The following is a 16,890-nucleotide window of genomic DNA, read 5'->3' as shown; positions in this document are numbered from 1 at the left end:
AACACACTAGGACAAAACAAACAAATAAAGGAATTCAGTGATGCACCGCCTTGGAACGGCCAATGGCAAAACCACTCCTACCAGTGTTCTACAGGAGGGAACTTTTTGTTTGCCCCTGTCCGTTAGTCTGTCTAACTGGTGTCACACAAACCTTATCCTGTGATAATTTTAAAACTACAGGGAAATATGGAAAATGAGTATCCTTTTATTTTGTTGCTATGTAAATATATGTAGTTGTTATTGCAATCAGAATTCAAAAATATGACAAGAAGTGGTTACTAAACAAACGAAACCGGTTTGCGAAGCAATATACGTCAGAAGACAGCTTGACGGGAATAACCTCAAAACCAAAAGCAATACATTGTGAATTGCAAACCATGCGGCAAGTCACCATTTAAGTTCTAGGACAAAAACCGCTTGCCACTGGACCACGTACATGTTATTGTGACAAGAACAGCTGCGTTATTAAAATATGTATGCGCTTTGATCAGAGTCTACACCGTTCGCAAATCACAACTTCGACGGACCTAGAGACTACATTGTGAAAAGTTTTACCGTACTACACGTTCCAGCAAGCCAAGTGTCGCGTGGTCCTTATGGTGCCACTTTCGTCGATTGAAAAAATAGGTTAACCAGAGATCGACTGGTTGGGATCCATGATCACTTGGCTGTACTGGAATTTGGTCATAAATTCCTCAATGCCTCTGTCAAATGACTGTTCATGTAAGTCTTTGTACTCTTGATGTATTTTCTTTAAATTTGTACAATTTGTAGGAGAAATTGGGGTTTTATTTTATTTGGATTAATCGGCAATTACAACATCTGATTTCTGTTGTACAATATACACTGAAGTTCTACTTGATTCGCTACAGGGACCGCACGTGATCTGGGCTTTTGAAACTATAGATAATCTATATGGTAGTCCCCGTGTGGCTGTACTTGCCTGTATTGTGTGTATGTTTTCAAGGATTTTATCATTTGTAGAATCTATAGCACCAAACCTTATTTGCCACAACAAAACAACATTGACATATTGTACATTTATGTCAGTGTGTACATCCAGAATATTCCTATTGAGGAAACTTACAGTAAGGACTGCAAGTCCGAATGACTCATCTTGTTTGAAGGAGACATCGATTAGTGGAAGAAAGAAGGGTATTCCGCAGTCTGAACACTTCTGTTTGTGCTCGCTTTCGACAGATGTTTGTGTTCTTGCAGAATACAAAATAATGCAGAGACCATCGAGTGGTTGTAGGTCGTATAGCGAGAGTCTAGTATAACAGACACGTTATATCCCTTGTGACTCCGTCAACCTTAATGCAATAATTATTTCAGGTATACATTGGTATAGTTGCATCACTGAAGACATTATGTGTATGTAAGTCCCTAAGGTAACTTATGATTTATTCAGAAGGAAAATTGGCGGCTGGAAATCAGTCTGGAGTCAGCGATTATTGACAAGCCGCACAGATTGATTGGAATTAAAATGAATATTCTAATTTCTTTAATAGAGGATATAACATGATTGTCTTAAACGAAGTGAATAAAAGAAAAGCAAATGCGAGAGGCTAATATTTTTATGCAAAGACTTTAATGAATTAAGTATGGAACGTCGCAAATGTAATATTCTATCACATGTTATCTTTTTTGCCGAAGCACCTAGTTGTATTCTTCTCTTAGACTACCTATTTTAGACAAAATCCATTCGACCAGCGTCTTCTATACCTAAAATGACGTCAACGTCAAAATGGTATAACACTTAGTCTATAGGTGTAAAATCAAAACTATGTAATGTCTTTATATTACTCCCACGGCGTCAAACATGTAATGGAGGCATTTATTCACCAACTTCTAAAAAAAGTCGTTTACCATTTCTCAAGAGTGTTTTAGATTTATCTATGTACTTGCATTACTAAGAAAATGAACTGTTTGAAAAGTACTTGTCGATTATAGTATCAATCACGTCACGCTAGCTTTTATTTTGAAGAATTCTACTTTGAAACGCTCTTTCGTTTTTTGCGTTAATTCATTTTTAGCTTGAATTAAATGATGATGTCATAATCGTTTTCAGACAACTGAATACAATACTTAATTTTATTTTTGAAATGAATTAGATAAAAGGACTATATTTATTCTTATATCATTGATAACTTGTCACTGGTCACAATAACTTTTTTCAATTTGTATAAAACCTAATTATTTTACATGGAGAAGTCTTTTATCGACGTCAAAGCTCTGATGAATAACATAAATAATCTTCTTTTTAATAACTTATATTTCGCAAAAGTTCTGTTTTCAGAAAAGCCATATTCAATCTTGCTTAACAAATATACCGTTTACAGCAATTATTTTTGCGAAATTACGTATTTAATCCAAGACAATCTAATGTCAAAAGGGATTATAAAAAGCCTGCTTACAATGTTTAGCACGCGTAAGTGTAAATCTAAACACAAATAAATAAAAACGTAACACATACTATTATGATAATGTGTAAGATTATTGTACTAAATTACGAACTATTTTCTAAATGTCAAAATCAGTTTGAAAAACAGTAGCTTATACACATGTTAAATGTAAATAATTTGCATATAGAATCAGAGTTAATATAGGAATTTTGATTTTTCTATTAGTGGAATATATTAAAACGATGAACAAATAGACTGACTGATTAAAGCTTATGAATATTTGATTATGGAAATGGTGTGATTGTATATCGGATGTCCTATGTGAAGGAAAAATCGAAATACAATCAAGGATAGGACTCAAACGTGTAAAACTTATGTTTGAATTAGTATTGCATTACCGTAGGAAGCATTATTAGTACGTTCAGAAAAATATAGTATATACTAGATTAGGGTCACCGCGAGTTGGACAAAAATGACGGATTTACAAAGAAACACCGGAAGTCCAGTCTCAGTTACTGTTTCGAGAGCAAGAAGTCCAGCGTACGGAAGCTGTACAAAAGGGAAGGAATGTCTTCGAGCACAAGGTAACATATCATTAATTAATGCAATAAGTTTTAATATGTTCAATACTATACACTCATTGAATGCCTTGCCGGTTAATAGTCAAAACTATAGCGCGAGGTCCGAAGGCAAATAGTTCTGACTATCGATAGGAAATCCGTTCAATAAGGGATTTATTACATGACATCATGATAAGTGTATTTTCAAAGTTATCGTTTCTTCTAGTCTGACTTAAACCCAAACTGTAGGCTGGTCAATAGCACAAAATAAGGACTGGCGATTTTTATACGGAGTCATATAATAAATTTGTGTACATGTCAGTTTATTTACGTTAAACTGACCATGAAAAATTAGAGTATAGCTAATTCACTTGCTATAAAAACTGGTGCGTTTTGATATGTTGTTCCACGGTCACGCCTACAAACTACGTCAAGATCTAAAAAAAAGAGAGAGATAGGGAGAGAGGTGCATATTGTTTAGATCAGGTTGCAATTTAGCGTTGCACTTCAATACCATTATACGCTTTTCTTCTAGCTTTCACATTTTGTATACAATCTATTCATTGTACTAATAAGTTAATTATTCCACATTTCGCAGTGTTATCATAACACATGCACTGTTTTCTCATTCTGCGATTTTCATAATTTTTCCATATATTATATGTTCAAACTATTAGACGAATGATATATGAGCCGCGCCATGAGAAAATCAACATAGATATTTTAATGTCATCATGCCAGATGCTATTCATTTGAATGACACTCATCATGTCGGGTGATCTTCATTTAAATAACGCCAGGACTTGTGATACTTATTTCAATAATACCTGTGCCGAAAAGCGTTCCAATTATTTGATCATTGGACAGAGTTGACAATACTATACAATACAGATTTTAATTAAAGTCGGTTCTTATGTACACAGAGAAAAGATGGTGAAGCGCGACAGTACGATGGCAAAGCGCGACAGTACGATGGTGACACTACGACTGCGAAGCGCGACAGTACGATGGTGAAGCGCAACAATATGATGGTGTCACTACGATGGTTTAGCGCGATAAGCGCGACCGTACGATAGCGAAGCGCGACAGTACGATGGTGAAATTACGATGGTGAAGCGCGACTGTGCGGTGGCGAAGCGTGACACTACGGTGGTGAAGCGCGACACTACAACTGTCACTATCGTACTATCGCGCTTCGCCATCGTACTCCAGAGCTTCACCATCATACTGTCACGCTTCGCTATCGTATTGTCGCGCTTCGCCATCGTACTGTCGCGCTTTGCTATCGTACTGTTGAGTTATCATCATCGTACTGTGGTACCTTCGCGCTTCGCGTTTACAGGGAGCAGGCCCTGGCCCTAATGGAACACCGTTTGAAAGGGCCGAAAAGGATTACAAGAAAAATAATTATTATTTTGAAATGAAAGAAACAATTGTTCTTCTCTTTTCGAATGTGAGAAAAAAAAACTCATCTATAACAGTAGCGAATGTAAAAAAAATCCATACTCGTGTAATACTCTGGCAGCAGAAAGATGTATCATTTGCAGTACATTCGTCCCGAATTGCAGGTCGTTTATAACATTTGTAAAAATGGACAAGATATTGTAATTCAAGATCACTGATGGTAAGACATGTATAAGAATAAAAGTGTCTGATCCGCTATTATGTTATCGAATTAAATAATCACAAAAATATATATTTACTTATTATCTTACAGCAAGAACAAGAAGTACAGAACAGGGATACAGACGCGCTGTTTCTCCAGGAAATGGTTTACTAGGTAATGACCTTTCCAAAACGACAAATTCAAGCTACCGGTCAAGGTCATTTGAAAGACGAGGAAGTGGAAGGTCGGGGATTCCGTCCATCACTGTAACGGGAGTTAACCCTAGCTCAGATTTTACCGGTCAGCAATCATATAGGAACGACAACTCTGAAACAGTATTTAGCATAGCTCGAAGTAGAAGTCCTTCCCCTTTTGACTGGATTGAGCGAGAAAAATTGCCATGCGGTTCGCCAACTTTTGAAAGAGTGAAAAATGACATGCTTTCCGATTCAGAAAGTTCACCCCGAAACTCAGACACAGAAAGCATTGAATCTCAACGAACACAGACCAAGAAGAAAACATCAAAAATCAAATCAAACACCTATCAAAAGAATTCTTATCAAAACAAGTATAGAAATAAGTTCAAGTACTAATGCGGACTTAAGCTGCAAGAATGATAAATCTGAAGTTATTTCAAGCAAAACTTTAAGTAGGAGTTATTTCCCCTTTGACAGACAATATGTTATATATGGGGCGTACTTTTCCGGTTTTTTGTTGTTTTTTACTTTTCAACTGAAAGCTCATGTGTATGTATATTACAGTTCATATTACTTCAGTGAATATAAGGCTAAGCAGGCTTTCGGTTGATTGTACCACAATTATTACAAAGATGAAGGAGAGAAGTCATGATAATGCAGACGTGATATTACGCTTAGCAGATGATGATATGATGACTGAGCGATGATACGGCAGCACGATGTTACTTCGCATCTTCGTCATCGTTCCATCATCTATCCTCTATCGTGCCGTCATATCATCCCGATGTCGTGTCATCACTATCGTTTCATCGTAATGTTGGTGCATCGCTTTTATCTTGATGCGACAACGATGACCCAAAGGATGACGTGTTATTGCCTCTGTCTGACGTCCGCAACCAACGACACAAAAGAAAATAACGGAGATATCGTGGATTCAAGCATTAAGTGATATTTTTTGTCCGGGTGTATACGCATGCCAGACAGGACGGCGAAAATACCGCAGGGTTAGTGCCACTGCTGTCGTGTATGGCGCATGGCGATGCCATGACAGTACAATGACATGATGGTAATGAAGCGATGCTGGAGAACAAAATAACAAAGTCACAGTTTTACATCAAATCACATTAGGTACACCCGATACTACGACAGAACGATGTCACAATGGTGATGACAGTACAGCATGATGAAGAAGACCCTGTCGGTTTCGCGTCAGTTACATGCTATACCACGACATTACGATGGCTATAACACGACAGCATGATGACAAACACGCACTGTTACGTTGCGTCTTCGCAATAGCGCTGTCGCCCCAGAGTGACCGATCAAAGGCACTTTGACGTAGATACGCCCTAATATCACGTCATTACTATCGTACAGTTGTATAATCCCGTCTTCGCCACCGTGTTTTCGTTCAGTCACCATTACGGCTTCGCTTCATCACCATTGTTCTATCAAACTGTCATGTTTTACCAGCATTTTCTCGTACTGCCGTATCGCGATTACCTGATGCAACAGCGATAGCTCAATTACCCTAACAGGACACCATACCCTCGCATTTTACGTTCCAAACTATGGAACTATCTGAGATGTTCTGAAACTGGCTGTGTCTACAAAGTTTGTGTCTTCATTTTTTTATTGGTTAGTTTATACATAATTTATTTTGGGTCGATTATGTTAATCACTCTCGACACCTCATTCCTGATGGAATTCATCGCCACGAGGGTATGAGAGAAGAGAACCCAGTTTTCCTTTCAATGCTGAGCGTCAAGCAAAGTGGTTACTGGTACCATTTTTCACGTCTTTGGTATGACGTGGCCGGAATCGAACCCACGACCTCCACACTCGAAGCGGACGCTCTACCACTAGGCTAGCGGATGGTTTTTATTTGTTGTTATGTGTGATACTGCAATATTTTACAGTCTGCATGAGTGTTTTTATTATTTTGTAATAAATACAGCGTAAAACTTCGTAGAGTGAATTTATTTATTTGAATTGATAGTAAGTAACAAATTCAATTTAATTTCAGTTTAACAAATTGACATAAATTCTACATAATGCATTTGTGATTCAAAAACAGGTTTTGTTTGTTTTAGGTCACGGCGATACACTTAAGGGTGTAAATTTTCTTTTCAGCTTAAATAATTGAAAGAGTGACGTACCACATTCCTTCCCCCAGCCCCCCCCCCCCCCCCCACCAACCCCCACACACACACACTCTCCACTTCTCCCCTCTCCCGGTGATCATTTCAGGAAAGGATGGCTTTCGCGTATCGCCTTTCTGAAGATCAGTCGGATAGTTTTTAGTTTTTTATAATATTATGACAAATACTCGCTCGAACCCGAGCAAAGCTTGAACTTGTGATGGTTAAAAGCAAGTGGTTCAAGGTTTGTGGCCTTAACCACTCAGTCAAGGAAACATTCCTCTATTCTCACCAGCACGGTCTCTACGCAAATGAAAGTACATGGTTACGAAATACACGCGCAATACTGGTCTCTAAGGCTTATTACATCGTGACATCAATGCCTTTTAACTGTCAAAATATTTTTATAATTAGCTTTCATAAGACTTTCAAGCACCGACTCGCGTTAATGTTCCTTAATTAAAAGATACAAAAGCTTCCTAAAATACACATTAAATTATATGCTTGTGAATATTAATACATCACAGTCTGCTAATTGAAAATATTCGTTGGCAGGTTTTATATAAACAGTAAATAAAGCGGGAAAATGTTAATGTAAATGTGGACATTAAATATACAAATAAAGAATCAAAGGTTTGTGAATAAGTAGATCTAAGATATATAATCATTCTGTAATCATTAAAACTTTAAATGGGTACCGTCAATAAAAAAAGTAAAATTAAACATACAGGTCATTATAATATCAAAATTACAGCTATTTTATCAAAAGTCATTTCACGACTCGACTGTTCATAACTCGAAAGTCAATTTCATTTTTGCTGTTGTTACTTGGAAGGAATATTAACATTACACTACAAAATGCTATATACTCTTAATTTTGAGGTTATTTTGTATTTAAAGAATGTAAAAATGCAAGCATGAAAACTGACAACTTTAAGAACTCTGATGTCGTTTGCTGTTTCACAGTTCTATTGTTATATCAAATAAGAGTGATTTTTAAGTTGATGATTGTTTTCAACAGAAAATGTGAAACTATATTGGTCCAGTTTCGGAATATTGAATTTGTTTGCTAAGATTATAGCGTGACAATTTTAACATACCCTGGTTAATGGATATCGGGAACGACATAAGAATGACCGAAAACCTAAGAGACCTGGAAAGAAGTTTTAGTAGGCGTCAAAAAAGAACTTCTGTTTCTGCATACAGCCGACGCAGTGCTCTCCCAGCCATTCCAGCAGGATCAGAAATATTTGAACAAGTGCTAAAAGAAATGAGAAGCGAAACAAACAAGCCAAAGGAAACAAAGAGCGGTAAAACACATCAACCAATAAAACAAGAAAACACTTTTTACGAACTACTAAATAATGTTGAAGAACCAGTGCCTATTAAACCATCATCGGCTAAACCGCTAGAGATGAATTCAACATCTGTAAAAACGTCGGCGCTGTGTTCTTCATCGGTAAAGCCGTCAGAGTCGTCAGAGATGTATTTGTCATGTAATCGGTATCCCTGGATATGTGCAACGACAAAGTGCGTGCACCAAACATGGAAAACGTCAAATATGAAATGGAACAGTATAAAGGCTGTAGCTATTGCTAACGCAGACTCTAATGAAAACACTGGCGCAACTGATGGAGATAAAAGGTTTTTGAACTATAGAGACTTGGCTTAAATTAGTAGTGCCATTAATGAATTATTTTCATTAAAGACGGCCTCCTTTTGTGTTTGCAGAGTACAGCATAGAAATATAAATTGCCTTTTATACTATTTTAGCGAGAAGTTGCTTCTTCTTTAAATGTTTGCCGTTACTGGAGTGTGCAATTACATTGTCGGAAAACTTTGTGTACATCGTTTAACTGGATCATGGAATATAACCTATGTTGTGGTACTGTAGAAATTTCAATGAACTAAGAATATTTAGTCTATTAAATAGTTTAGCTAATCGTGACTCAATTTAAAGGACCCAAAACGGATGAAATTATTGTTACATTTCATCGTCTAACGTTTATTGTGCTTTTTCTCCATTTAAAGAAAGAGATTTTTCTTCTCTTGTACTATACAGTATTAGTGTCAAGTAAACATAAATTTTAACAGGTGCTACGGTATGCCTTTTTTCTATGTCCTCTGTATAAATATATCGGTAATACTTAATTGATTTATATCCAGGATAAGAGCAATGGTAAAAATCATGGCGATAAAAATTAATGTCAGCTAATCATACACATAAAGAAATAATGTCAGCTAATTATACACTGAAACCATGAGATTCTAATGCCTTGGTAAAGCTGTGTTATATATCTACAGTACTTCGAGCATTTAAAAAGATGCAGTTATGCTATGATGCTTTCATATAGAATAAATGGTTGTCATTTTTCTAAAATAAAAATGTGAATTTGCTAAAAAATGTAAAATACTGAAAAAGAATCTTGTATAGTCAGAACCTACAAAAACAGTCACAGAAAAGAAACAAACACATTTATTTTTTCGTCGTTTCTACCTATAGATGATGGAAATAACAGGGACGATGACATCATGTTTTTATTTTTTTAATGCTATCTACAGTCTCCCCATTCGTTCTGTTGAAAATTATGACCTTCTTTTTGTATGAACCACAAAAAGGAATGGCACAACAGTTACGATAACGCGTTAAAGTAAAGAAGGTGTAATGAGCGGGAATTTCAAAAACAAGTTGCATCCTTGATAACATGTTTAATTAATAGCAAAAGCTGATTTTCACCCTTTGTACAGTTATTAAAAAGGTCAAATGCACACTTTTTACACAAATGGCGTCGAAAAATCACGTTTTAGTCTTGCCTTAAATAGTTGTGACGTTGTCGTTTTTACAGCGATTAATTTGGTTTCAGGGCGTCGACTATTCGCCGAAGAAATGCTTGCTTACTTTATGCAAATATCATGCCAAAATCTTTCTACGAAATTATTGTTTTCGAGCGGAATGACTAAGTAGTGTGTAAAAACTTGTCCATAGATATTTTAAAAAACTAAAGTTATCATATAAATTTATTTTACTGTAAAATGAGCGAAAAAAAATATCCGGGGGTCTCCGACTTCGTTTTCGCTGCATTGTCTTAATTGTTTCCCTACCCCCCATTTTCACGCGCAGATTTTGGGCATCAAAATTTCACAAAGAACTGTTTGTATGTTAGGGAAAAATAAGTTCATCACAAAAAAGTTTACTACAATATAAATATTCTAATCATGTAAGCCATTTTCTGATTTCTTTCCGATTTTTATTGTCACACTTCTATACATGAATGTATGTTGCACACAAAAATGCGTAATGAAAAAATGACATTTTACTGCTCGTTCTCTCCTCCATAGAATTGTTTTTAATTTTCTGAAAATGTTCCTGAAATGTTTTTGAATAGAATAAGATTATAAAATTCCTTGACTACCGAGTTCATTTTTACGCTACAATGCTATGCAAGTTGGGAAGTTTAAGCACAGTTAAAACGTTACGTCTTTTTCCCGCGTTTTTCAACCAAATTCACATTGTCTGTTTGTAGGATTTATTTGCAGCCTTTATTGAACGGTTTGTTGCATTATTAATTGGTTTCAATCCGTTTCAGCTGTTTCATAAATAGTTTAATATAATTTTCCCCGGAATCCGGAGATGTTAGTTCGAGCCCGACTAGCTATGTACAGCGTTTCACGATGTGGGAAAATTGTCCTTTTTGGTTAGAAACTATAGATAATTTAAGGTTGTTGAGAAACGGCGTAAACCCAGCACAAATAATGGTTATCATATGCATAAGTGCAATAACTTTGTTATTTCATGTGCGTATTTTAACGTCCGGCGTTAACTTTATTTCGTTTTGACTGTGCATAGTTCGACCAACTTAAAAGTCAGAATTAGCCGGGTCTTACGCCCGTTTTTGTCAACATTTTATTTTTTACTAGCACTAAACTCTTTTCCCACAGTAGCTTACATATGTCCCATTGAAAAATATTAGTCACGGATAGAGTACCGGACACCAAACCTATGACCGCTCGATTGACGGGCGGACGCTCCAGCCAGAGGGGTAATATTTGATTGGATGAATTAGACAAGAGACTATTTTGTAAGAGTCACTTGTATTTAAAAGTTTTCAAAAATCGAATTATTCTAAAGTCTGAATTGCACATATTTGTTTAACCGTAGTTTAAAATGTTCGTTTAAAAAGATGAAAGTTAACATTGTAGGAATGGCTGTATATGCCGATGTTGACAAAACTCGTAGCCCGGCCTAAGTGGGTTTTTTCTCTGTTAAAAAGATATGGTTGTATTATTTTATGTATGAAACAAAGAGCCATTAAATATGATTAAAATATTTTTTAAAAAAAAATGAATTTAGCAATTAATTATGAAAACCCGAAAGCTCATTGTTTTAAAACAAACTCTGAGCTATTGTGTTTCGAGGGACCCGGGTTCTAAATTTATGCGTAAAAGTTTGGAAACAGCACCGATCTTTCATATTTTATAATTCAGTTCATTCATATCACCCGGTTTTGTTTCAAGCTAAAGTTGAAAATGACAGCGATTAAGCGGCTATATCCAGCTATAATACTCACATTATTCAAATTTGAAAAAAAATACACATGCTGATAAATACGGTGGAAGTTTCTATCTGAGTGTTAGATATGCTGACAAAAACTTAGCCATATTTTTATTCTAAACATAAATAAATATATTTATTTTATGCTAACTAATGAAATACTGTATTCTATCAGTTAAATATTTTCATATCTCATCGCTCATACTGTGAAAATATAAAATCTATATTTTCACACTGTGAGAATCATGAGCTCCGCCCCCTCATACATTGTGTATGAATTTTAAATTATTTGCTTAAAACAGGATGAAAATTATAGTCGCACTTTGTTCTTTATACTATATTTCTCGATACAAATTATCTTACTTAAAGAGAATTCCATACTGTTATGCAGCAAAATATAAAACAAAATGGAACTTTATGTTATGCGTCTTTATAACGTCACAGCACGTCTGACGTCATGTCTGTTTACGCGCATCTGTTTCCCGCACTGAGATTAAAACAGTTGCAAAATGCATTTCTCAACGTAATTGAGCATAAAATAAAAAGAAAATTTGTTTCCTATTTCGTGAATATTGAATATATCTCACCTCGAAGTGAGAAAATTTTCACATTTTCACTCGCGCTACGCGCTCGTGAAAATATTTGAAATTTTCTCACTTCTCAGTGAGATATATACCATATTCACTCAAAACAAACAAATATCCTCTATAAATTTGTTTTTTGCTTCAAGGCGTTCACTCTAGATAGCTTTGATGGAAAAGAATATATCAGAAAATATATTTAAAGTAGATAGTAGTTATATCTACTCCTTTTCTGAACTACAAGTAGATATTTAATCGTTTAAATATGACGAAAAGCTGGATGCGAAATGAAATCTTCAGCACACAAGCTATTTACCGTCAACGTTAGGAACGCAAACACGTTTGACGTCCCGCTAGATGGCGCTGATCTAGGCCTTCTTGACCTTAACGTGATGCTGTTTTGACGACGTCCACATGTAGTCAGGGAAAATGTTCATTAAATAAAGCTGTATTTGTTCTGTCTAGTGAACAGAACAACCGGGAAGCTGATCATAAAGTTATATACAACAAAATATGCAAAAGAAATATGATGTAAATATAAGATATGAAATTATTTTATCAGAGTTGATATGAAATGAACAACATAATAGGATCGGCACACTAAACACGAATCACTAGCACGATTCATGGATTTTGCCGAACCTGTTCTGTCGTTCATTTCGCATGAACTCCCAAAAAGAAGATTTCTTAAGTGGACATAGCATTGTTTTAGTCATCCTACGGTTTACTGCTGCTTGGTATGGATTTCCGAGACAACATATATCCCGTGTTCGGTTACTATCAAACCATGTAACGATTCTTTCTTGCATAATATCCTGTATTTATGCATTTGCTGAATAAATTATAACAGTCTTTTCTCGAACTAGTAGAAAAGGTTCCAATTCAGTTCTAGATAAAAGTTTAGGTGAAACAAATACCCAGCACATTGAATGTTTTGAACACTTCAGCAACAATATTATGTGGCAGTAGCAACACTGGTAGCGAATACATAAACAGAGACATGGCGACACCTTTACAGCAACATTGGTGACTCCAATACATTTTCAGTAGCGACACCTTTACAGCAACATTGGTGACTCCAATACATTTTCAGTAGCGACACCTATACAGCAACAGTGGCGACTCCAATACATTTTCAGTAGCGACACCTATACAGCAACAGTGGTGACTCCAATACATTTTCAGTAGCGACACCTATACATAAACAGTGGTGATACCAACACATTTTCAGTAGCGACACCTATACAGCAACAGTGGTGACTCCAACACATTTTCAGTAGCGACAACTATACATAAAGAGTGGTGAAACCTATAATTTTCAGTAGCGACACCTTTACAGCAACATTGGTGACTCCAATACATTTTCAGTAGCGACACCTATACAGCAACAGTGGTGACTCCAATACATTTTCAGTAGCGACACCTATACAGCAACAGTGGTGACTCCAATACATTTTCAGTAGCGACACCTATACATAAACTGTGGTGATACCAACACATTTTCAGTAGCGACACCTAAACAGCAACAGTGGTGACTCCAATACATTTTCAGTAGCGACATCTATACATAAACTGTGGTGATACCAACACATTTTCAGTAGCGACAACTATACATAAAGAGTGGTGAAACCTATACATTTTCAGTAGCGACACCTGTACAGCAACAGTTGTGACTCCAATACATTTTCAGTAGCGACACCTATACAGCAACAGTGGTGACTCCAATACATTTTTCAATAGCGACACCTTTACAGCAACAGTGGTGACTCCAATACATTTTCAGTAGCGACACCTATACAGCAACAGTGGTGACTCAAATACATTTTCAGTAGCGACACCTTTACATAAACTGTGGTGATACCAACAAATTTTCAGTAGCGACACCTATACAGCAACAGTGGTGACTCCAATACATTTTCAGTAGCGACACCTATACATAAACTGTGGTGATACCAACACATTTTCAGTAGCGACAACTATACATAAAGAGTGGTGAAACCTATACATTTTCAGTAGCGACACCTATACAGCAACAGTGGTGACTCCAATACATTTTCGGTAGCGACACGTATACATAAACTGTGGTGAAACCAACACATTTTCAGTAGCGACAACTATACCTAAAGAGTGGTGAAACCTATACATTTCCAGTAGCGACACCTATACAGCAACAGTGGTGACTCCTACACATTTTCAGTAGCGACACCTATACAGCAACAGTGGTGACTCTTACACATTTTCAGTAGCGACACCTATACAGCAACAAAGGTGTCTCTTATATATTTTCAGCAGCGACACCTATACAGCAACAGTGGTGACTCCTATCAGTCGCGACACCTATACAGCAACAGTGGTTCCTATCAGTAGCGACACCTATACAGCGACATTAGTGATAACTATACATATTCAGTAGCGACACCTAAACAGCAACAGTGGTGACTCTTATACATTTTCAGTAGCAACACTTACACAGCAACAGTGGAGATAACTATACATCTTCAGTAGCAACACCTATACAGCAACAGTGGTGACTCCTATACATTTTCAGTAGCGACACCTTTACAGCAACATTGGTGACTCCAATACATTTTCAGTAGCGACACCTATACAGCAACAGTGGCGACTCCAATACATTTTCAGTAGCGACACCTATACAGCAACAGTGGTGACTCCAATACATTTTCAGTAGCGACACCTATACATAAACAGTGGTGATACCAACACATTTTCAGTAGCGACACCTATACAGCAACAGTGGTGACTCCAACACATTTTCAGTAGCGACAACTATACATAAAGAGTGGTGAAACCTATAATTTTCAGTAGCGACACCTTTACAGCAACATTGGTGACTCCAATACATTTTCAGTAGCGACACCTATACAGCAACAGTGGTGACTCCAATACATTTTCAGTAGCGACACCTATACAGCAACAGTGGTGACTCCAATACATTTTCAATAGCGACACCTATACATAAACTGTGGTGATACCAACACATTTTCAGTAGCGACACCTAAACAGCAACAGTGGTGACTCCAATACATTTTCAGTAGCGACATCTATACATAAACTGTGGTGATACCAACACATTTTCAGTAGTGACAACTATACATAAAGAGTGGTGAAACCTATACATTTTCAGTAGCGACACCTGTACAGCAACAGTTGTGACTCCAATACATTTTCAGTAGCGACACCTATACAGCAACAGTGGTGACTCCAATACATTTTCAATAGCGACACCTTTACAGCAACAGTGGTGACTCCAATACATTTTCAGTAGCGACACCTATACAGCAACAGTGGTGACTCAAATACATTTTCAGTAGCGACACCTTTACATAAACTGTGGTGATACCAACAAATTTTCAGTAGCGACTCCTATACAGCAACAGTGGTGACTCCAATACATTTTCAGTAGCGACACCTATACATAAACTGTGGTGATACCAACACATTTTCAGTAGCGACAACTATACATAAAGAGTGGTGAAACCTATACATTTTCAGTAGCGACACCTATACAGCAACAGTGGTGACTCCAATACATTTTCGGTAGCGACACGTATACATAAACTGTGGTGAAACCAACACATTTTCAGTAGCGACAACTATACCTAAAGAGTGGTGAAACCTATACATTTCCAGTAGCGACACCTATACAGCAACAGTTGTGACTCCTACACATTTTCAGTAGCGACACCTATACAGCAACAGTGGTGACTCTTACACATTTTCAGTAGCGACACCTATACAGCAACAAAGGTGTCTCTTATATATTTTCAGCAGCGACACCTATACAGCAACAGTGGTGACTCCTATCAGTCGCGACACCTATACAGCAACAGTGGTGACTCCTATCAGTAGCGACACCTATACAGCGACATTAGTGATAACTACACATATTCAGTAGCGACATCTAAACAGCAACAGTGGTGACTCTTATACATTTTCAGTAGCAACACTTACACAGCAACAGTGGAGATACCTATACATCTTCAGTAGCAACACCTATACAGCAACAGTGGTGACTCCTATACATTTTCAGTAGCGCCACCTATACAGCAGCATTGGTGACTCCTATCAGAAGCGACACCTATACAGCAACAGTGGTGACTCCTATCAGTAGCGACACCTATGCAGCAACAGTGGTGGTACCCATACATTTTCAGTAGCGACACCTATACAGCAACAGTGGTCACTCCTATATATTTTCAGTAGCGACACCTATACAGCAACAGTGGTGACTCCTATCAGTAGCGACACCTATACAGCAACAGTGGTGATACCTATACATATTCAGTAGCGACACATATACAACAACAGTGGTGACTCCTATACAATTTCAGTAGCGACACATATACAGCAACAGTGGTGATACCTATACATTTTCAGTAGCGACACCTATACAGCAACAGTGGTGAATCCTATCAGTAGCGACACCTATGCAGCAACAGTGGTGACTCCTATATATCTTCAGTAGCGACACCTATACATAAACAGTGGTGACTCCTATCAGTAGCGACACCTATACAGCAACAGTGGTGACTCCTATACATTTGACTCCTATACATTTTCAGTAGCGACACCTATACAGCAACAGTGGTGACTCCTATACATTTTCAGTAGCGACACCTATACAGCAACAGTGGTGAAACCTATACATTTTCAGTAGCGACACCTATACATAAACAGTGGTGATACCTATAAATTTTCCGTAGCGACACCTTTACAGCAACAGTGGTGACACCTATATATTTTATTTTCAGTAGCGACACCTATACAGCAACAGTGGTGATACCAATACATTTTCAGTAGCGACACCTATACATAAACAGTGGTGAT

The 16,890-nt window shown here is 37.0% G+C and overlaps 1 protein-coding gene across 1 annotated transcript; it reads left to right on the top strand.

Annotated features, from left to right (window-relative positions):
- The first annotated feature begins 2,427 nt into the window (after positions 1 to 2,427).
- On the top strand, positions 2,428 to 6,727 carry LOC123523332 (uncharacterized). The gene is made up of 2 exons (XM_045301018.2): positions 2,428 to 2,989; positions 4,683 to 6,727. The coding sequence occupies exons 1-2, from the start codon at positions 2,878 to 2,880 to the stop codon at positions 5,162 to 5,164; spliced, it is 594 nt and encodes a 197-aa protein (XP_045156953.2). The 5' UTR covers positions 2,428 to 2,877; the 3' UTR covers positions 5,165 to 6,727.
- The last annotated feature ends 10,163 nt before the right edge of the window (positions 6,728 to 16,890 follow it).

Source organism: Mercenaria mercenaria, chromosome 3 (assembly GCF_021730395.1).
Source record: "Mercenaria mercenaria strain notata chromosome 3, MADL_Memer_1, whole genome shotgun sequence".
NCBI classification, from domain to species: Eukaryota; Metazoa; Mollusca; class Bivalvia; order Venerida; family Veneridae; genus Mercenaria; species Mercenaria mercenaria.
The sequence above is the reverse complement of the archived record's forward strand: the minus strand, read 5'-3'. Positions and strand labels throughout refer to the sequence as shown.

Coding starts and splice junctions, on each gene's coding strand:
- LOC123523332 (XM_045301018.2), top strand. CDS start 2,878: ATGACGGATTTACAAAGAAACACCGGAAGTCCAGTCTCAGTTACTGTT. Junction 2,990..4,682: donor GGAATGTCTTCGAGCACAAG/GTAACATATCAT, acceptor ATTATCTTACAG/CAAGAACAAGAAGTACAGAA.